Source organism: Hippocampus bargibanti, linkage group LG10, assembly GCF_051943395.1.
Source record: "Hippocampus bargibanti isolate YZ-2025 linkage group LG10, ASM5194339v1, whole genome shotgun sequence".
Lineage (NCBI taxonomy): Eukaryota > Metazoa > Chordata > Actinopteri > Syngnathiformes > Syngnathidae > Hippocampus > Hippocampus bargibanti.
Window position 1 is genome coordinate 14086994 of NC_142743.1, and position 23010 is coordinate 14110003.

The window sequence follows — 23010 nt, forward strand, 5'->3', positions numbered from 1 at the left end:
AAAGTAACCTTGAGAGTTTTGAAAGACCCTTATAAATGAAATGTATTATCATATATCTCACACAATTTTTTCTTCATTGTAAAAGTTTTTATTCTCCTGTAATTTTTAATCAAGTAAAAAGCTCCCAATATACCAGGAAAAAAATGTGCATATTATACTTCACAAATGCATGGAAAATAAGAAAAGGTTAGCTTCTTTTGTTAAAAAGCTAACAGCCCCGACACGAACGTGAACAAGCAAAATCCATTTACAGAAGGACAAAAAAAAGCCAATCAAGTGTTGGTGAGTTGCGGGAACTTTTGGAAATCACGGTACAAACAAATGTCTGAAAAAAAATGTTCAAATGTGTTTTGAATTTGTCAGTAACGTCGACATTAAACTACAAACTACAGCCAACGCACAATGAAAGAAGGAAAAAAAACTATGTGTGTGTGTGTGTGTGTGCAATACAATTTAAAACTACAACTTAACAGTATCGCTAGAAGATGGCACAAAACCAACACGGGCTCGTTGGGAGATTGTTGGCGGCATGGCTCATTCGGAAGATTCGGAAGATTCTGAAACAAGAAAAAGAACAACAACAAAAATCTGAGATTTTACAGGGACAAAAAAATAGATTACTTTGAATTTTCTTGTTCAAAACGTGGCGAATGGAACGCATCAAGGGCATTTCCATTTATTTCAATGGGGAAAGGTGATTTGAGTTAAATTTGAATTTCGATTGCGGGTTATGTGCGAATGGGAAAGGAAGCCGGGCGGGGGAGGGGGGGATTGGAAAACGCCAACCTGGCTCCTTCAGGTGTCCGCCGTTTCCCACCAGGCCCGGCGGCGTTTCCGCGTCACCGCCGAGAATTTCCACACGCAGGTCGTTGGTCTGCTGCTCGTCCACGATCCTCTTCTGCAGCGCCTCCTGTCGGTCCAGCCCCACCCGATTAAATGGTTCCACTTCTGACGTGGCGTCATGTAGCCGCTTTTACCTGGCTGGTGACAGGCAGCTGCAAGGGGACGTCATCCACCCGGACAAAATCGTCCTCATCCGACGTCCTCTGGCTACTGTTGGCCGAGGCGGCTTCCTGCAATAAATTCATATTCATAAATTCAAATTGATGTCACGTCAGGAACACCCCTGACCGAGAAAGCGACACACAATGCATTTTGGATACTTTGTTTGGTCTGAAAGCATCGTGTTGATAGCCAAATTAGAAGGAAAACACATAAATAATGCGATGGTGAATCGTTGTGCGTTGCACCGACTACTATTTGATACTAGTTGACACAAATTCCCAGCAGACAAATCAGCCCATTTCCAATGGAGCTTGGGCGCCATCTTGAATTAGATGATGATCAAAAGATTGTGTGAGTGGAGAATGTAAATTTCTCCACTGCGAGACTAATAAAGGCAAATCAAAAAAAGCATAGTCTCCGAATCAGAAGCCATTGATTTGATTCTAGAGCAAGGCAAGACGTCCTGGCGTGACGTCACGAACAAGAGGGCGGGACCTTCTGAAACTCCCCATTTTTCCGGGGTCATTTTGAAGTAGTTTTGGGACACTTTCACTCATTTTTATTGGTGTTTTGCATTTGACTTAACTATCAGCCAGTTTTGGGTATTTTAGATGCTATAAAACGTTTTTCTGATGTCAGTTAGGAAACGTGTACTTACGTCGACGCTAATCATGACGGGGGATTCAGTGTCGGGGGTGGGGTGTTGGAGTCTTTAAGGGTCGTGTGAGTGCTTTTGATGGTCTCCTCTGGAGCGGCAGCGCTGACCGTGTCGGAGTGGTGATTTGCTGTCTCGGCGGGATGGTTGTCACTCAACGCCTCAAGTGGAGACTTGCCGCTCTCGACTGCTTTGGGTGAGGGAGATGAGATGGGGAATGAAAAAAAAAAAAAAGGGGGGGGGGTCAAATGCTTGGGGGTGAATAAAAATTTGCCAAGGGCCAAATCTGGCCTGCCACATCATTTTATTGAGCCCGCGAAAGCAAGTCAAACTTGTGAAATTCGATGCTCATCTATCATGCTAGCCAGCTAGCGAGCTCCCTTTCTATTTGACTATCTGGCTAATTCCTTACATCACAGGTGTCAATGTCAAGGCCACATTATTTTATTTGGCCCACAAAAGCAAATCAAACTTTCCATGATGGTTGTTAAAGACTGAACCAAAATTTCAAATTGTCCCCTGTAAACCAGTCATTATTTTTGACTTCAGATTTGAAAATCATGTTATTGATAATTTACGCTCTGTGTAATATGTGGAGCGGATTAAACATTGTAATCATTACAATTGTTCTGAATTGAGGGTAGCCATTACAATTTAATGGCTTCCCTATATTCAGAACGGCCCCACCCTGAGAGGAACCAGCAACGACAATGTGGCCCGCGGCTAAAGAAAAAAAAAAAGACTTTACACCCTTGCGCTAATGACTGCGTGACACATAAACGTTGGTGACACGAGCAGCATAGTGAGAAGAAAAAGACAAGGGTATTATTTTTTTGGGGGGGCGAATATTAGTCCGCTGCAAGAGTAGTCCGCCGCAAGAGTTGGTCGGTTATAAAAGAAAAAAAAAAATTTTTAATGTTTTAAAACAGAAATACAATGCGTAATATTATTAGAAGAAAGTCAGAGGGAAATTCTACAAAATATGTATTATTTTTTAATTAATTTATTTTTAATGTCTTCTTCTTTTCCTTTCGGCTTTCTTCAAGAGGTCGCCACAGCGAATCAGTACCTCCATCAGAGGTACATACGCATGTACCGTATTGTTTGCACTATAAGGCACCTAAAAGAAAAGATTTTATAAAGTCGGAGGGAAATTAAAGCTTTATTTTTGGGGAGGAAAAAAAAACATCTCGAAAATTAACAGAGCGTTGAAAAATGTACAAAATGTGGTGCGAAAATATGTGGTGCTAAAAAAATCTACATTTTTGAAACAGTGTCTGTCTGTCAGATTCTATCTATCTATCTATCTATCTATCTAGTTTTCCAGCTATCCACCCGTCCCCCCATCTAGCTAGTTAACAAGCTGGCTATCTATTTGCTATCTAATACATTAATTTATTTTTAATGTGGCATTTTTTTTTGCACTACAAGGTGCACCTAAAAGATTTTTTTTTAAAGCCGACCATGCGCCTATGGAAACGTTTAATATATCATTCATTGAAGGTTCCCCTTATAATGCCCCTTCTGTATGGAAACGGTTTTTAAATATGATATTCGTTGATAGTGTGCCTTATATTCCAGAAAATACGGTAATTTTTGATTCAAACAAACTGCTGTGGGTAAAGTTGCGTTTAACCGACGGAGGACGACCCACCGCCGTCGCCATCGTCGTCATTGACAGGCTCCAAGTCACTTTCTCGGGTTTGGTCAGCCGATTGGCCCTGCAGAAGGAAGTGAGCACGGGTTACATGTCACCTTCATAGGAAAGGGGTCTGGGAGGGCGGGGGGGGGTGTCGTAAAGCCACCTGCGGCTCAGCCGCTGCGACCTGCGGGCACGTCTGGACGTCCGCGGGGGCCGCCTCAAAATCTTCGTGATCACACTCGTCGTCGTCGTTGTCGTTTAGCGGTTGACTCTCGGCTTTGGAAAGCCCTACGGTGAAAAGACACGGGTTGGCGGAATGAGATTGACGTCCGTCCCCCCGAAAGAGGTGACCGCTCATCCTGGTATTTCGCTTACTGATGGACGGCGTTAGTTGCACATCAGCCTCTTCGCCATCTTCCTCGTCTTTCGTCTCAGTGGGCAGGACAGAAGGAACCTCCATTTCGGTTTCGTCTCGATCCTGCGAGACGGGTTCCAATTTGACACTCAGTTGCAGATGAAAAATAAAAACGGCGACACAAACAAAAGAACAGACCTGGTCTTCGTCGGGAGGGGCTGAGGCGTTCACTTCAAGTGCTGCGTTGGCCTAATTTGGAGTCCACAATGATACCGTAACAACTGCAGTCACATTTCTTTTTTGTGGGGAGGGGCAATAAAATGTAAAAATTGACCTTCAAGGTGTGATCGGCATCAGGAGAATGCTCGGTCATCCCCGTGATGGGTCGGTCTTCTGGGGAGGCGGCGATGCCGTGGTCCAAGTCCTGCATGAGTCGGAAAAAGGCCAGCTCGTTGAAGAGGATGTCCGAGACCTCCACCAGCAGGTCCTCGCCGCACTCCTTCAGCGTTTGGCCCATGAAGCGACCCAGGGAATCCTAGCCACGGCCACAGCAGAGAAAACAAAAGTCAAGATTCTGAAATCACATAGAGATAAATACTATATAATAAGTATGCAAATACATGAATACATTAACAACTAAATAAATAACCAAACAGACAAAAAAAATGAACAAAAGTGAAAAATAAACAAATGAATAAATATATAAAAAGATGGATATATAGCTAAATAAATAAGTAGAAAATACAAATAATAAAAAATATAAATACAAATACACGAATAAATTAACAACTAAAGAAATAACCAAACAGACAAATAAAGGAACAAATAAACTAAATTAATACATGAATAAATAACAAATTAATTAATTAATGAAAAATAAACAGATAAATATATAAATAGATGGTTATAAATATCGCTAAATAAATGTCGAAAATAAATACAAATACATGAATTAAGAACTAAATAAATAACCAAACAGACAAACAAACATACATGAACGAATAAATTACAATAAATGGATAAATACATAACAAATAAATAAATGAAAAACAAATAAATATAAATAAATAAATGAATAGATATAGGGACAGCTAAATAAATAAGTAGAAAATAAATACACAAATAATAATACATTTAATTTATAAGCGCCTTTCAAAACTCTCAAGGACACTTTACAGTCAGAATATTTTTTCTACGGGTGTGCAGCGGCAGCCACACGCGCCAGCGAATAACCCAACACAAAAAATTAAAGTAAATTAATAAATGAATAAACAAATAAATAAATGAACCAATAAATGAAAAACAAATAAACAGATAAATACATAAATAGATGGATATAGATGAAGCTAAATAAATAGAAGATAAATACACAAATGCACGAATAAATAAACTAATAAATAACCAAACAGACAAATACATGAACTAAATTAATCAATGAATAAATAACAAATAAATAAATAAGTAAATACATGAATAGATGGATATAGATACCGCTAAATACATGGAAAATAAACACAAAAATACATGAATACAGTAACTGAATAAATAACAAAATAAATAAAAATGCACAAAAATAAATAAATAAACAAATACACAAACACAAAAAAAGGATAATAAATAGACAACTAACTAAAAAAAATACATTAATACATTAATAAGTAAATAAAAACATACACTAAAATATAATACGTAAAGCCAGAGGGCAGAAAAGACTTGTTTTTTTTAATATTTTGTATATATATTTATATTTTTATTCAAAACAAACCTTTGTGAGTAAAGTCCTATTTAACGGACAGCGTCGGTCAAAAATTGAAAAAAAAAAAAAATAATAATAATAATAATAAATAAATAAATAAATAAATAATCACGTTGCTAAATGGGTCTCCGGGCATACCTGCAAGATACCCCCCAGCTGCCGGTGGAAGAAGCGCACAAACTCTTTGCTGTCGTCATTCTGCTGGGTGAGCGCCAGGACTTGGCGGCGCAAAGTGGTCAGCAGCTGCAGCGTGCACGCCTCGTGCATGTTCTCCTACGCAAAAAAACAGACACAAAGGGATGGGATTCGCGGGCGGGCGTCGTTTACAAGACAAATTCAGAGCGGCGGCGCTACCTTGAGGAAGGGAATGACTTGGCTCATGATCTCCTTGATTTGCCGGTTGAGCTGCGTGGTGTTGATCTGGGGGGCGTGCACGTCACCCGAGGAGCCGCCTGCGCAGGCCCGAGGATGGTTAAGGAAAGGAAATCCTGACACGGACCACGTGGTTTGCATACCGTCCGCGGCTTCTGGGGGGGCAACGGAGGACTCTGCGGTGGCGGAGGCTTCCCAGGTGAGGAGGTCCGAGTCCCCGGTGGTGCTGTCGTCCGCTTTGTGCTTCATGCGCTCGTATTGGCGCATTCGGGACAAAGCTTTGTCCAGGTGGATCACCGTGTTGCCTTGCCCGTCAAATAACACACATTCAGCATTGTCATTCACATCTAAAGTGCCCGCCTTTCAGATATTTATTTATTTATTTATTTATTTTTTATTTTTTTTTTTGGGGGGGGGGGGGGTCGTGAAACGCATTTGTATTGTACAGTGATACCTCGGTTTATGAACCGCTTGGCTTACGAACTTTTCGGTTGACGAACGTTACATTTATGAACATTTTACCTTGGCATACAAACTATTTTTCGGGAGACACACAGAGCGCCACAATGAGTGATGTGACGAGCCCGTTCTCCTAACAAGAAAATGGCAGCAGACTGTTTTTGTCCTCTATTCCCCGCCCCCAGGCTTCGGTTAAAGCCACATGGTTGGTCAAGAACGCAGCAGTACGAGGGGTGTTAAACATTAAAGAGACAGGCAGACGACAGAGAGTGATAAAATGGATAGAAAGCAGTGAAATTTGCACTTGTTTCAACTTTGTTCAAAAGCAGAGTGTAGACTGCAAGGTTAAAATATCCCATCAATCAGGCTCCACAAATAACCCGCACAAGACAGCTGTACACTTAATGCTAGAAGCTATCAACCCAGCTAAACAGAACACAATTGATAAGGAACAAGGTAAAATTAACACAGAGAAAGCACCTACAAGGGATCATTCCTCAAGATGGTGAAAGAAGGCTACGTTCCTCATTAAGTGTTTAATGCTAATGAAACCGGTCACTATATTCCATAAAGCCCTCAACGACCATCACAAAGGTAAATAAAACGACTTTATTATACCGTACAGTTTATTTCTTTAATTAGAATACCATAGCACATTTATTATACATAAAATAAGGTATATTTTGTGTAGTTTTAAGGTTTATAAAATTAGAAAGTAGAAAATTATGTTTTATGGCGACCTGGGAACCGATTATTCTCATTTTAATGGTTTCCTATGGAAAATTAATTTTTGGTATACACCCTTTTCACCTTATACACTGTCTGGGAACCAATTAAGTTCGTAAGCCAAGGTATCACTGTATGTATGTTTAAATGCATGGTTTTTTAATACAGAATTTTTTTTCAAGGGCGTGCATGGGTAAAAACAGTTTCGGTTTCCTGCGTGCGTTGGGGAAAGCCATCCCCTCGACATACCCAGATCGTCCTTGGAAAACGGATTCAGGGTGGTGGAAGACAAGGTGCTGTCATTCTCCATGGATTCCAGGTCATCTTTTTTCTTTAGGTTGTCCTCCAAGACTTCCTAAAAAAAAAAAAGACTTGAGATGACAGAAAAACTTAGACGGGACCTCCCGCGGAGACGTTGGGCACCCCATGGTAAAGACGCCTTTTACCACATCGCTGACGGTGGTGGTGCTTTCACTGGGCGTCAGATCAGATTGAGAGCCCCCGGCCCAGGTGGCAGCGCCCGGCGGGGGCATTTCCTGTGAGGCGCTCTTCTCCGCCAGGTGGCCACTCACCAAGTCCTGCAGGGGGGGGGGGGGCGCAGGGTAACGTTTACTCGCCGGTACGTTTGCTCTGGTCGCTTGGTCGGATATAAACCTGCAGGGAATAGAGCGCCCGCTGCCTCAGGTAGTCCGTGTTGAGCAGCTGCAGCTCGTGGAAAAGCTCGATGAGAAAGTGAGGCCGCGACTCGTTCTGGGAGATCAGCGTGGCCACCTCCGAATAGATGGTCTCCCTGAGCGCCTCGAACAAGGAGAAGTCGCTGCTCGCATCTGTTTGTTTGGGTTTTTTTTTTTGTTTGTTTTTTTGGAGTGAGAACAGAGTGGGGTGGGGGCATTTGACACCTTTGCGTTTCAGCCGAGAACATCAACGCAGCAAGAGTGCAGATGCCAAGTACGCGTGCGTGCGGGTGGTTTTTGGGTGAAGTGAGGATGGCAGCAAGCAAAAAAAAAAAAAAGCACTTTCCACACTACTGAAAGGCGCACCGGATTGTGAAGAGCACTCTGAATGAACTGCTTATTTTATAATTTTTTGTCATATCAGAAGACGCATTGGAATTATCAGATGCCATCTACAATGCCTGCACCAGAGGAGCTATGCTACTTCTATTCAGCCCCCTCAAAAAAACGGAAATTAACCCATTACTTAACTGTAACTACGGAAATTGACAATAGAGCGAGGAATTCACTAAACATGTTATACCCGTTTTAAGCATGAGGGAGCATTTTTGGGGGTCGACACATTGCCGTAATGACCATACACAAGGCGCAGCGGATTTTATGGCGCGTTGTGAGCTTTTGAGAAAATGGAAGGGTTTTCCGTGCGCCTTATTGTGCAGAAAGTACGGTATATAAAAGATATGATGCGTGGACTTGCGTGGTGAGTTTACCTGCTGCTTCTGTGCATGCAATTCTGTTAGAGAGGAAGGGTGTTCTCCAAGCATAGGCTGTCAGTAGGATAGATGAATCAAAAATCAAAAAGGTGGCATGACAAAAAGAAAACGGAAGCCGTTCAAGGTTGTGATGAACAAAAGCAGAGGAGGTGCAGAAGTGGTGTTTTTTTTTTTTGGCGGGTGGGGAAGGGCGTACCAGAAGAGATGTCATCCGGTCTGTTGCAGAGTTTGGTTTTGCTGTCCAGTTTCTCCTGTGTGAGTTTGTCCAGCAGGTGCTGGTCCTGGTGACGAGACGACGGTGCTCTCTCTTGGTCAAAGTCCGCCGTGCTGCTCAGGCTGTCACTTTCCAGACCTGATGAAGTGAGGGTGGATAAGTATGGCCGCATGACTGCACCTGGGGTGAATTGTCTGCTACCTTTTGTCACGTCTGGCGATATGTGAATATAAAACAATACAAAAATAAAAACGGGACGCTCCCGTGGTATACCTTGGATGTTCTTGTTGTGCCCTTTGCCCCGCTTGCGTCGGCTTTTGCTGCGAGAGGCCAGGTTGGCCTGGGCGCAGGCCTTTCGACCTGTTTTGAAGGTCTTGGTGACGGTGGTGGCATCGGCGTGGTCGGACAAGCTGCTAAAACTGGCCTCCGACGCGCGCTCACATTCGTTCCGGGGGCTGCTGCGCCGCTCGGGAGTGGTGAACGAGCGAGGTGGGAAGGCGCGGCAGCGCTCCTCCATCTGAGGCGGATGGTGCGCCGCATCATTGTTTGGGAAGTTGTTGGGCCGGCCAGCGGGTCTTAAAAGGGAGTCAGGCGAAATAATGAATGGCCGATGTGGCCAGGCCGGGAAAAAAATGAGGGACCTACCGTCCATCAGCCGTGACGATAAGGGGTGAGTGCTGGAGCGGAGGTGGGAAAGTCATGGACTCCATTTTGATGGAAGTGTTGGGGTTCTGCTGCTTCGGACTAGTGTGATGAACGCTCGCCCCACCCTGAGGGAAGTTACTTGTGTCGGCAGGGAAGAGAGGGAACAGGCTAAATCCTAAAATGTGGTCAGAGACAAACACCCCAAATATTTCAGTCAATACTTTTTTTAAAACTAAGTGACACATTTCCTCAAATTTAAGGAGAACCACCCCCAAAAAAGTTTCAATTCCATGGCAGCAGACATTTGGAAATACAATGGCTACTAACTAGCCGACCAAGCGTGCCTTGTTGGACGTCGCAACAAGCTACTTGATTGTGCGTCAAATCTAATCTGTTCCAAGCCCCCCAAAATTTCTTGCACAATAAACTAGTTGTGCATCATGTAAAAAAATATGACGACGATGCTGCATAGACACATTTAGATTGATTTTTTCGATTTACACACATTGGGTAGATGTCACTCTTAACCAATGTGACGCGAGGATGATGCTAAGTAATAGCCAAAGGCAGCGCAGCTAAAATATGTTGTGTTCAGGAAAATCAGAGCTGGGAGTAGCAGCCCATGCTGTATTTTATATATATATTTTTTACCTTTTGTATCTTGAAATTTCTTTTGTAACATATTTTCCTGCTGGCCAACAAGTGAAGAAAAAGCAACACTGGCTATCATTTTCAAGATGGAGGAACATTGATTTGCATATGCTGACTTGGAGCTGAGGGCGAAGCCTGATGGGGGTGTTGCGGCTTTTCCGGCTGCTGCTGCTGCAGAAGCTCATTCAGGACCTGCTTCAGTCTAGAACAGCGCAACAGTGTACAAAATAAATAAAAATAAAGACCCTACCCCCCACCCCCCATCCTAGAATGCTTCTCACCTCTGCATGTTGGTTTGCTGCCACGCCAGCTGCGTGTGACACTGGTTGAGCTGGTGCATGACCAGGTGGACCTGCGGGGACGTCAGGTGGTTGGGCAAGGCGCCGTACGAGCCCGCCATCACGCTTTGCAGCATGTATGAGAGCATCTGGGGGGGTCCGGGGGGTTCGAAGTGAATCATGGTTTTATTTTATTTTGCGTACGAGTATCATCCAACGAGCCCACCTGTTGATCCTGTAGCAGAGTCTGACACATGTTGGTGCTGAAGTCCAGCTGCCTCTGCAACTGGATGATCTGCTCCTGCCAGTGGGTGGAGCCCTCGGCCACCGAGAGCTCAGAGGCCCAGCAGAGGTTCTCCTGACGTCTGGCGTTGGCTGGGTGACTGGCGGACGACGGCTTCCAACTTGTCGGGAATGGCGGCTGTTGCCGCTTGGTCTTGGGTTTGACAATGGGGGACTCGTGTACGCAGGAAAAGGCTGCTGGAGGCTTGGGGCTACTGATGACCAAGACGGAAGACAGAGAACATGATGTGGAAAAATATGCTGTTTAAAAAAATGTGCTTATCGCATCACTTAAAAGTGGTACAAAATTAATCAAAACGAATTTTTGGATATACGAAGAACTCATGCTGGAGTGTGCCGCACGGTATCGTTTTGGCCTTCTCCCAACTTGCCATAATCAATAATAATAATAATATAAAAAACTGGGATGGACTGCAGACTGACTGACCATTCTTGGTTCTGGTTGTTGTAGACGGGCTGAGTCATCCCGACGCGGAAGACGTGTCCGTTGTCCGCAGAGCCGCTCTCTGAGCGATCCTCTTCCTCCTCGGAGCGATCGTCGCCATTCTCGTCCAGGTTGCAGGGGGTGGAGCCCCAGGTGGCCATTGTCCTAATGACATCATTAATAGGCAAATTTAAAAGTGGGAAATTGCAATTAAAAAAATATTTTACTATTTTTTTTTAATCGATGAGAAGGTTTCTTCAGCCGTCATCTGTACAAAAGTCAAGGTTTCGGACGTTTCGCCTCCTATCCAAGAGGCTTCGTCAGCGAACTAAAGTCTGACTGGTCGTATTTAGTTCGCTGACGAAGCCTCTTGGATAGGAGGCGAAACGTCCGAAACCTTCACTTTTGTACAGATGACGGCTGAAGAAACCTTCTCATCGATGGACCACTCCTGTACGACTGAGAGCTTACACAGACGTATTTTTTTTTAAACAAACAAAATGCGCAAACGTTGAACAATGCAACTTAAGCTGGTGACAACCTTCCGAAGATGGCCGACACCACCGCCTCTCTTTTAAAAGTCATTCCATCTTCTTCATACCTTTCGTCCCGACGAGTGGCGAGTTGGGGGGCAACCCCGCCGCGGCGCCTCTGATGTTCGGCCATGAGGGATTCCAGGTGCTTGCGGCGTTGCCGCAGCTCCTCCCGCGCCACCTGATGGCGACGCATCTCCAACCACAGCTGCTGGCGACGACAAAAGCGACTCGGGTTGGAAAACTCGCATCTTCTCACCTCGTGAAGGGGAAGGGGGGGGGGGGGTTGTGTACGTGGGGCCACCTCATTGTCAGGGACCGAAGTCGCGGCAGCTTCCGGAGCGGTGGGATTGAGCACGGTTGGACCCCCTTTGGCCACCGACGAGGTGGAGGGAGGCTGCGCGGCAGCCGGCGTGGAAGCCGCTGCCGGAACCTTCCAAATTAAACCGTGATCGCTCGCTTGGCTAGACATTGAGGACTGCAGCAAAGGAAAAAGAACAATTCTGTAATGTTTAGGCTAAAAATATGTTTATTTTTTAAATCCAGCGTACCTGCAGGTCAGGACAGGTCAACTGGAGGTCGTGGATCTTGCCCTGGATCTCGCCGAGCATTTGCCGCTCTTCGTGGAGCTGCTTGAGCGCTTGCTTCTGCTGACGAAGCTTCTCTTTGTATATCTTTTCCCTGTCGTGGCGTCGCGTCAAGAGAAACGACTTGGATGACGTTCCCGGCGCGCTTCAGATTGGACTTCAAAACGCATACCTGGACTTGCCGTAGAGAACGGCGTCCGATCCGCGGGGATCCTGGTGGGGTGCGGGTGCGGGGGCCGGCGGCGGTGCCCCCGTAGTTGGGCGAGTGTTATTCTGCTGTTGGTGCAACGTTTCCTCCTCGTTGGTTGTGGTGTCCGTGTCGTCGCTCTGGAGACAAGGGGGACACATAAAACACCATTGCCGTAAAATCAATGAGTCGCTTGGATTCTTGGATATTTGTGTCTGCTGCATGCACCACAACAAGGTACACCCTTGACCCCCCCCCCCCACCTCCCCCCAAGTCAGCTGGAAAGTGGAAGACGGGGTTTTGGCAATGTGTCCGTTGCATACACCACATGTACTAATTGGCTGGTTTTGAAACTGATTGTTTTGTTTTTCTTTTTTTGCCTTTTCTGCATCCCGCGACCAGGCACATCCTCACCCCCCCCCCCCCCCCCCCAAAAAAAAAAAACTAGCTATCAGGAAGAAGACAGGGTTTTAGCAATGTGTCTGCTGCATGCACCACGTGCACGAATCGGCTGTTTTTGGAACAGACTTTCATGGCTGTCGTTTTTTTTTCTCTCCCTTTTTCTTCGTCCCATGAGAAGCCGTACCCTCCTCGCTTCGGTCACACCAAAGTCAGCAGTTTGTAATCTATCTCACCTGGACCATGGAAACCAGGTCATGCAGCCGGCGCAGCTTCTGCTCGGCTCTCTTCTGGCAAAGCTCCTGCGACAAGCCGGCTTCACTTGCCATGCTGCTTCCCGACTCGGAGCAAGACGCCTCATCATCCGTACAGCCGCGGTGGGCACCGGCGCCGCCGCCACCCCCTGCGGCGTTATTATTGATCCCGTCGACATCCTTCGCCCAATTGTAGGCCGCGTCCCTGTTGTACTGGCCCTCTGCGGAGGTGGACGAGCAGGAAACGGGTCAAGTGAGGCGTCGACTCTCCAAGGCGGCTGTGAGTTGGTGGGTACGCCTACCAATGGCCGAGGGGATGTGAAAGCTGCGAAGGTTGCCCGCTGACCCATTGTTGATCTCGCTGTTGAGTCGACCGTCGCGATTGTTGACGTCGGCTGAGACATTGCAGCGGTTCGCCAGGGTGTTCAAGTCGCCCCAGTTGCCACGGCGCCGCTGGTTCCTGAGCATGCAAACCAAACGACGGATGCACGTGTCAATTCACGTTCTGCCGTGTGACATTCGGCGGTGCGGCGAGTACAACAATGTCTCGTGACACACATAGTAGGAAAGCGGCGAACACACCGAATGTTGGTGGGTGGTCGGCGATTCTCTTGCTCATAGTCAAACATGCCGTCCAGCATGGAGCTGTCCTCCGTTGCTGCCTCCTCTTCCTCAGAATCCTCCTGCTCGTCCTCTTTCACATTTTCATTCACAGAGTCCACCATCATGTCTGACGTCTGCTGAAAGTACTGCACCAATTCCCGAAGCTCGTTCAGGCGCTTGTGGACCTCCTTCAGCTTTCTATAGTGGGGGAAAAAAATATTATTATTTTTTTTACTATTGTCCATTTTCTTAGGGGGGTGTATTAACACCTCATGACAGTTTTTTTAAGATCAAAACTTCCCAATGTTTTTTTGAGCTATTGTCCAATTTTGGGGGGGACCTTACAGCAATTTATTTTTGGAATATTAAAGCTTCCCGACTTTTTTTTAGCCATTTTCCTTTTTTTATGGGGGGGGGGTTATGAACACCTTTTTATAACATGGCATTCGTGCCAAAATTAAGCCATCAGATATTGTAAAAACATATATATCACTGAGAATGAACTAAAAAGTAACGTAATCTGAAATAAATTGAGTACATTTAATAACAAATTTAATTTGATTTATCAAGAGATCAAATTTCACAGTGTACATTTCATTATATGGTGCTTAACAGACAAAAAAATGCTTTTGGTTTATTTTTAGCCAAAGAAAATCAAAAAAACATCTTTTTTTTTAATATGTATGTTTTTTTGTGTGTGACGTGATCGAAAAGCCTCAAGACAAAAAGTATATTTCGTGTGCATTTGCCTAAGTTTGTCTGTGGAGTTGTCGGCGTCTGCGTGCTGCAGCAGCGAAGTACGAAAGGATGCGGCAGCCGCTGTGGCTCCAGTTGAGCAGCTTGCAGAAGGACAATCCGAAGAACCGCCCGTGCTCAAAGTGCGCTGCGTTGCCAATGCGCCACCTAAAAAAAAGAGAGAGAAGCGGCTTAAGTCTGAACTTATTTTCTTGTTTTCGTATTATATTTTGTTTTGTTTTTGCAATGCTCACAGTAGTTGTTGTTGAGCGTCTGGTCTCGGAGCGAATGCAGTTCGTGTAAGATCTTGTCCATGGTTTCCTTCTTGTCTTGGAGCTCCTGCAGCTTGGTGAGCTTGGCGCTAGCAGCCGTCGCCCCCCCGCCGTTGTCCACGCCGCTGTGGGGCCCGGAGGCCGAGTGCAGTACAGGCCTGTGCTGAGGCGGGCCGAGCGCCACTGGCCCGTGGGACCGGCTCACTTCTCTGGAGAGGGAGAGGCTCTCCGCTTGACGACGGTTGTCCGGCACGGACTTAGTCTACGGTGGGACATGTTTGGGGGGGGGGGGGGGGGGGGTTGGTCAATGTGATTCAAAGATATTTGCCGAGAAATTCCGTCCTCTGCGGTTGAACGCTGAAACGTCTTTGACCCTGAGCATAATCATTCTGCAGTGATGTGATATAAGAGTGATTTTTTTTCTCTCCTTTCCCCACAAATCCACGGCCAACAACATTAAACGCTAAAGCTAATCCACGCGTGTCGTTTCGATACCACACTGGACTGAGATCTTGATGCCGCAATTTTTTTTTTACGTTTATGTTCCAATGTCACAAGACCAGTATAGCTTTGTATGTCATCCTGATTCAACTTTTTGTTTTCAAACCATTTATTCTTTCAGCTACTTTCAGGAATCTTATATATTACTTTACTGTTTGGATTCACTTTTTATTCATTTATTGATTTAAATATTTATTTAGTTTTCTATTTATTCATCTGTTTATTTCTTTATTTATTCACTTATTTTATTAATCTATTTATTTGTGTTTATTTATTTGTTAATTTTGTTTATTACATTTATCTATTTATCTGTGTGTTTATTTATCTATTGACTTATGTATTTGCTCATGTCTTTCTATTTATTTGTCTATTATTAATTATTAATTTGTCTATTAGTTTTGTCGATGTATTTATTGCTGAATTCATTTATTGATGGATTGGTATATTTGTTTTTTTTAATATTCTTCAAACTCTGACATACCTGCGAGTCCCGCAGTTGGTTGTGGAAAAGCAGTTCGTTGTGGAAGCGCTGGATCAAATCGTTGAGTTCATCATTGAGCTCCGATGTGATGCTCAGCCCGGATACGCTGCCCGTGGTTTCTGTGACAACTGGAATACACAACCAAAATCCAAATGTTCTGCAATTAAAAATATTTTTCCAAATGGCGTTTGCGTTTCATTGGTCTCACCCGCAGCATCCTCAATGACGGCGAGGGCTTGTTCGGCGCTCTGCTGCATGGCCAGCAGTGCCTCTTGGCGACCCTGCAGGGCCCGAAGTTGATCCTGCTGCTCCAGCATCTTCTTCAGCAGCAGGTGCTGCTTCCGGAAGTTCTCCAGTTCTTCATTCTGGTCTCGCGCGGATGCATTTGGCCAGTCGCTCTGCACGCACACACATTGTGTTTTCTAACAATTCAAACATTTTGATCTTTAGAATAGTGACGGGGACTTTCTCTGAGGCATACCGGCAGATTTGATCCATCTGAAGGTCTGGCGTCGACATTCAGCGAGATGCTCTCGACCAAGGAGCCAGAACACACAGCGGAATCTTGCGTCCTGCCGTCGTCCTCCTCGTTCTTCCGAGCCTGTCCCATCGGCACAGGCCACAAATTAATAATGGCTGGAATTGTCGTGGAAGCATAGGGACGGCAGGAAAAAAAAAGACCCACCAGCATTTTCTGCAGGAAACGCAGGTAGGACTTCTCCTGATCTTTGAGGTGCTCGATGAGATGCGAGAGGCGCTCCACATTGGCCGGAACATCGTTCTTCGCTAGCAGGTCGTCGCGCATGGAGCTGGCCTTGGCGATGTACTCGCGGATCTGCACCAGCTTGCTGACCAACTGAAAAAAAATAGTAGGAAAGGGATGTTGGAGCGGATGGGGGTGGGGAATTGTCACAAGAAGAGCAAAGTATTTATAAGTTGCCCTAAATACAGCCGTGCCGCCTTGCCTCACTTTCACTTTCTCCTCTCTCTCTCTGAGGTCAAGAATAAAGCGATAATTAGCAGGGCCAGGGTTAGTGTCATTTTCACTCAAATTGCAGGACCCACCGAATGTTGAGTTTTAGGACTACGTAAACATTCAATGCAGTGTAAGAAACCTTACTCTCTTCTTTCATCAGAAAAAAAGAGTTAATTCTGAAGTTATATGGCCCTGGAGTTATATGAGTTTGAAATGGGGGTGGTTGTCCAAAATACAATGCAATACATACATATTGGTTTATATTGCACTTTAACAACAGCCGAAGCTGGAACAAATCACTAATGTGGAAAAAAGGGAAATGCTGGCCCTGGCCCTTGTGGAAGAGAAAAATATTGCCATAGGTCTGACCAGCGCTTTCTCTGCACCCTACCCTGTAAAAAAATAAATAAATAAAAAAACCTCAACAAATTCGGGAACGGCGCTCCACGTCATATTTTCATGGCAGCGAAACAATGCTTTAGTTGCCATTCTTTTGAAAAAAAGATAAAAAAACAGGACCTCGTTTCAAATTACAAGTGGGGTGGGGGGGGGGGAATGTACAAGCAAAAATTAGCATTTAGTCACTGTTTTTTGTCTGTCACACGTCCAAAGGTTATTTGCATCGCTGATTAGTCAATAAACAAATACATGGATGGATAAAGAAATTAATTAATGGGTAAATAACAACATGAATAAATAAAAATATGAATAATTGAGTAAATAAACAAATAGATAAATAAAATACCATAAAGAATTACAATAAAAACTTTGAACCAATCAAACTTGTTGATCGAATGAATTCATCATGCATCCCAACCATTGACCGCTTGAATGAATACAGTGAGACCACCAATGTCCAAAGCATTTGCGCAGCTTATCATCAGACCACAATATTCAAGATGCACGCCACTCCTCTCCAAAAATGTCACACGTGTACCGGCGTGACTGACAAGTGCCTCCGATTAAATTAAACATTCCAACATCAAAGGGCGCAGATGTTGGGACAAACGTGGGTGAAATTCAACAACAGTCTTACCAGGCTGCTGACAACGCTGTCTTGGCCATCCTCATAGTCCGAGCTTGCCGCCGCCGTCGCCCCTCTTTCGGCGCCAATGCGTATCAGCCTTGTGGCGGGAGAGATGGGAGTGAAGGCCTCCCTCGCTGCCGGGCTCTGCTTCTTGGTTTCTTTGACGGCGGCGGGCGCGGAAGGGGCCGAGGCGGTGGCCGTGGAAGGAGCGGAAGCGGCGGCTGGGAGGAGCAGCAGCTCCTTGCTCTTGTTGGTGTTGATGTGGAGCGGGACAAAATTGTGTGGTTTCTTGTTCTCAGTCGCGAGCTGTCGCTGGTTGTTGGCGGCCGTGACGCGGCCCTGGGAGTCACTACCGATGCTCTGTGAGAAAGTGGAATCAAATATGAGGTCATGTTTGAAGTTTGTTCTCAAACTGCAGGTTGCCGTAAATAATGTCATTTGCAACTGTGGAGAAATTCCATTCATGCCTCGAAACAAGAATTTCACGCTCACCTCATCCAAATCAGAGAAGTGGATCCTCTGCTGGATCTTATCCAGCTCCGCCTGATCGGGAACTGAACGCTGGCTGCTGTATTTGATGTGCCCTGGCCTGCGACGGCCGCTCCAGGGGGTGGAACTGGGCGAAATGTCGTTGGTCAGCCGACCCTCCGCCATCAAAGCAGCCGACGGTTTTTTTTTTGTTTTTGTCCGACGAGCGGTTTGCCTTCTGCTGCGCGCCACCCCAGTCCTGAGTCATCATAAAGCGTGATGAGAGATCTCCATTAACTTTTTTTCCTGGGGACGTTACACTTAGTTCTTCAGCCAAGTTACGCTTTGTTCTTCAAACCACCCAAAATATGTCAATGGATGGGAGGGGCATGGCCCGGTGACAATTAAGGAATTAAAACTCTTACACTCATCGCATATGTAACTATGTTATCGTTTAGATGATGAAAATGCACTTTGGACACCACAATATCCCGCTACTGTGCTGCTCGTGCAAATTTGTGGCTACATCTCAACTTCAAAGTCAAAACAGGTTAATTGCTGTATTTTCTCTCATGAATGTAATGCACCAATTTTGCGAACTCTATTTAACTAAGTACAGGTTAATCCTCCTCTCTGGATAAATACAAATCTACATTTTCCCTCAATTGCCCAAGACTCGTCTACCACAAAGCAAGCTACTCACCATTTTATTGGCTTTAATGTTAAGGCAATTGGATATCATTATTACACACCTAAAATATCTGTTGCTTTTCAACTGCGACATGAACCAGAAATTCAGCCATCAACTTCTTTGTTGTTATTTCAGGAAAATATTTGGTGTCGTTTACCATGTTGTTGAGCCTGTCCTCCAGGCTGGCGTTGGTGACGCTCCAGTTGTGCAGCTCGTCCGCGCTGTCGTCGAAAGGAGCGCCTCCAGTTGCCATGTTACCAGCTTAGCTGAAAGCCCAAAGCAACAAACATATTCAGAATAGACATTTGTCATCCGGGCACCTTTTTGTTCTTAGCTAGCTATGGGCTACATAGAAATATTGAGTGTCGTAAATACTAGCCCTCGGAAACGATTCCACGCGGGCCGAGCTCCAAGCTCCAAATTGGCCTCATGAAAGTGGGGGTCGTTGGAAAACGTTCTGAAGGGCGTCACTTGCGCGTCACAGACAGACACGCGAAAAGATCGCACCTTAAAAGCAAGGGCTGTTCAAAGCGAGCGGCGACGATCGTTAAAAGCCCGTAAAAAATACAAGTGCAAATGCGGACATTTGTGGCCCCGGGAATCACCATGGAAACCTTCGAACCGCTCCGCCATATTCCAGTGCTTGGTGTTAAGTAGCTTCACAGCGGCTATCGTCTTCCTCACACTTGAAAATGTTTAATCAAACCAAATACGCGATCTTCTGCGTATGTATTAGGTAACGCGTTTGATGCTAGCTATTACCCCCCACACATTCCACAGACACACAAACGCAAAGTCAAGCTAAAAGCGATCAGAACGTGCCCTATTTAAACAACCAAAGTTTGCAAATTAGCTAGCCTTGCTTATAAGTACTTAACGTCGAAGTACAGCGGTTGCCACCCATCTTGGTTCACAGTCATCGAAAACTTGAATGTAAAATTTAATTATAATCACCTTATATTTACAAGTTGTGGTGGAGAATATTTTAATTCGTTTCTCCGTCGTGAGAAACTTCCTATCCAGTCAATTTCACCGATTCTTGTTCGCTGGTGTTTATTTGGTAAAAAGAAAGTCAATAGTTTTTGGTTAAATCCACAAGCATCGCTAAGCCAAACTTGACCGGCAGGTGTCCGGAACTCAATGTGTCGTCATCAAACCGTGACAAGGACCGCGGGACGGGCTTTAAAGTGACAGTCCCGAAACTGTTAAAAACAACAACAAAAAACTTCGAGCTTTAAACTTACAGTGCAGCGTTGGTTAAATGAAAAAAGATCTACGAAACAAAGAAGCAACACATTACATTGGCTAATTTTGGCTTTCAGGTTTTCATTTCATCTAATTGCAAAGAAATCAACGTCAAATCGCCAACGTGTAACAAATTGCTTCGCAACACTAATTGGAAAATCGTTCTCGTTTTCAAGCATATAACTAAAGATCCGTTTTCTGAATTAATATGATTATTGAGAGCTAAATATTTAGTCGTAAATATACTTTGTAAATATGCCAATTATAAATCCACATTTACACTATTTAATAATGATAGCGTTTCCTAGCCCAGACTTATAAATAACTCGCAACAAAAAGGCTCCATCTTTTTCACTTTTTTATATTCAATGTTTTTTGACGCACGAATCATCCTACCCTGTAGATGGCAGTCACATAATTTTAAACAACCGGAAATGACTTCTCCAACGTAGTTGTGTCGTCTGCTTTTCATCGCCAGAGTGGTCGGAGCTATAACGAAAACGCTAAATTGACCATTAGCGCATTTGTCTTGACGTAGGTTGGCGAAGTGTTAACCAAAGGGACGGCGATTTCTATTTACCCGATCCTGGGTGAGTCAAAGTCTTTAATTTGAACGAATCGTCTATGCTAGCGCGTTAGCAATTCGAAGCTAACACATCTTTGCTATCGCTCGCTCATAGCCGAGCGGGCGAATATTTGCTCTTAACTTGCCACCGCAGAAGAAAACAACCATGGGATCTTCCAAGAAACACAAGGAAAAGACTCGTGACAGGGAATCCGAGGACCGCCGTCGCGAGCACAAGAAACACCGTCGCAAGGAGCGCGAGAGGGACGTACCGGACCGAGATGGTACTCGGGAGAAGGAGAGGCGAAAGCGGTCCCCGTCCAGAGACAGAAGCGGGCGGGAGAGCCGCAGCAAAGCCGAGAGGAGCTCCGGAGGAGAGCCGCGCGTCAAGAAGGAGAAACTCGATAAGGGTTACGAGGAGGGAAACGGTGAGGTGCAAGCTCAGTCTGCTAGTGGAGATGCATCGCTCAGCATCGAGGAGACCAACAAGCTCCGAGCCAAGCTGGGTCTAAAACCGCTCGAGTTAAATGACAACAAGAAGGAACTTGGCACCAAGGAAGAGCCGCTGGTGGCGGAGACCATTAACCCTGCTCTCATGCAGAAGCAGAAAGACATGAAAGAGAAGCTGGCTGCCATGAAGGAAAAGCGGCTGCTGAATCAAAAGCTTGGCAAAGTCAAGACACTGGCTGATGATGACTGGCTGGAGGACACGGCCGCTTGGGTGGAAAAGAGCCGGAAGGCGGCGAAGGAGAAAGAGATGGCGGAGAAGAGAGCCAAACTCCTGGAAGAGATGGACCAGGAGTTTGGCATCAGCACCCTGGTGGAAGAGGAATTCGGGCAGGGACGGAAAAACAGCGCATACACTGCGCGCGACCTGAAGGGTCTTAAAGTGCAGCACAAAGTGGACTCCTTCGGCGAGGGCCAGACGGTCATCCTCACGCTGCAGGACAAAGGCGTGCTGGAGGAAGAGGAGGACGTGCTGGAGAATGTGGGCCTGGTGGACAAGGAAAAGGCGGACAAGAATGTGGAGCTGAAGAAAAAGAAGCCCGACTACAAGCCGTACGAGGAGGACGAAAGCGTTGACGACATGGTGACGTTCAAGTCGCACTCGGTGCTGTCCAAGTATGACGAGGAAATTGAGGGGGAAAAAAAGAAAAGCTTCCGCTTGAAGACGGGCGGCGTGGTGGATGGCGAGCGCGAACGGGAGCTTCGGGTCATGCGCGAGACGCTGCGCAGCCAGGCGCAATCCTTGGAGATGCCCTCCCTCATGATTGCGTCCGAGTACTACTCGCCTCAGGAGATGGTGGGCTTCAAAAAGACCAAACGCCGCGTCAAGAAAATCCGCAAGAAGGACAAGACCACAGTGGCCGACTTGCTGCTCCTGGACGACTCGCGCAAGACGGATTTCGGCTCCAGGACGCGCGGGCGGGGACGTACGGGCGAATACGTCGACGACGATGGCGACGACGCCAGGTGGTCTCACGAAACGGCGCCCGTTACAGCGGGGGCGCAAATGTCTGACGACATCCGCACGGCGAATATGGAAATGAGCGACGACGAGGACTTCACGCCACCCGAGCCCGCCGTCATTGAGGAGGACGAGGCCGAGCAGGAGCTTCAGAAACAGCTGGAGAAGCAAAGGAAGCTGCGTCAGAAGCGGCTCCTCAAAGATTCCGGCGAAAAGATTGCAGAGCGAGTAAAGCGAATAGCCAAAGACCACGCCGACAACGACGCGGAGAAGCGCAACAACATCGTCTTCAACGCCACCTCTGAATTTTGCCGGACGCTGGGCGACATTCCCACTTACGGCCTGTCGGGCAACCGCGAGGACCAGGAGGACATGATGGACTTTGAGCAGGAGGAGGAACGGGCCGGCCAAGACGACTCCAACTCTGACGGTGAGGACAAAATGGGCTGGAGCAGCGTCAACCTGGACGAGGAGCAGAAGCCTCCGGACTTCGCCACGGCTTCCGCCACCATCTTGGACGAGGAGCCCATCGTCAACTCGGGCCTGGCCGCCGCCTTGCACCTGTGCAAGAACAAAGGACTGCTAGAGACGGAGGTCCAAAAAGTGGCGCGAGTCAAAGCCACCAAAGGCGCCCTCCCCAACGACAACTACTGCATCGAGGACAAGATGGGCTTTGACGACAAATACAGCCGCCGCGAGGAGTACCGTGGCTTCACGCAGGACTTTAAGGACAAAGACGGCTACAAGCCCGAAGTCAAAATCGAGTATGTGGACGAATCGGGACGCAGGCTGACCCCCAAGGAAGCCTTCCGGCAGCTGTCACACCGATTCCACGGCAAAGGTTCGGGCAAGATGAAAACGGAGCGGCGGATGAAGAAGTTGGAGGAGGAGGCGCTGCTGAAGAAGATGAGCAGCAGTGACACCCCTCTGGGCACGGTGGCGCTGCTTCAGGAGAAGCAAAAGTCGCAGAAAACGCCCTACATCGTGCTCAGCGGAAGTGGCAAGAGCATGAATGCCAACACTATCACCAAATAAAAACTTTGGCACAACAATTACATATAGCGCATTTGTGTTTTATAGTGTGAT

The 23010-nt window shown here is 46.1% G+C and overlaps 2 protein-coding genes across 2 annotated transcripts; one reads left to right on the top strand and one right to left on the bottom strand.

The window, feature by feature from the left end:
* Positions 1-5: 5 nt before the first annotated feature.
* On the bottom strand, positions 6-19779 carry pcm1 (pericentriolar material 1). The gene is given in 42 exon segments (XM_089007301.1): positions 6-557; positions 787-910; positions 978-1073; positions 1664-1704; positions 1707-1850; positions 3315-3381; positions 3466-3590; positions 3678-3780; positions 3856-3906; positions 3992-4192; positions 5552-5686; positions 5768-5865; positions 5929-6090; positions 7220-7325; positions 7417-7548; positions 7625-7797; positions 8415-8471; positions 8614-8769; positions 8905-9206; positions 9277-9451; positions 10044-10129; positions 10209-10354; positions 10432-10702; positions 10936-11097; positions 11534-11676; positions 11770-11943; positions 12017-12146; positions 12225-12379; positions 12875-13113; positions 13195-13352; positions 13475-13693; positions 14245-14398; positions 14485-14764; positions 15485-15612; positions 15693-15882; positions 15966-16085; positions 16170-16340; positions 17497-17847; positions 17980-18153; positions 18155-18214; positions 18804-18912; positions 19601-19779. Coding segments are annotated over 41 exon segments (6078 nt in total). The 5' UTR covers positions 18900-18912; positions 19601-19779; the 3' UTR covers positions 6-534.
* A 541-nt stretch (positions 19780-20320) lies between these two features.
* On the top strand, positions 20321-22979 carry sart1 (spliceosome associated factor 1, recruiter of U4/U6.U5 tri-snRNP). The gene is made up of 2 exons (XM_089007299.1): positions 20321-20481; positions 20572-22979. The coding sequence occupies exon 2, from the start codon at positions 20623-20625 to the stop codon at positions 22957-22959; it is 2337 nt and encodes a 778-aa protein (XP_088863425.1). The 5' UTR covers positions 20321-20481; positions 20572-20622; the 3' UTR covers positions 22960-22979.
* Positions 22980-23010: the final 31 nt, after the last annotated feature.

Excerpts from the sequence above, each read along its gene's own strand:
- sart1 (XM_089007299.1), top strand. The coding sequence starts at position 20,623 with ATGGGATCTTCCAAGAAACACAAGGAAAAGACTCGTGACAGGGAATCC.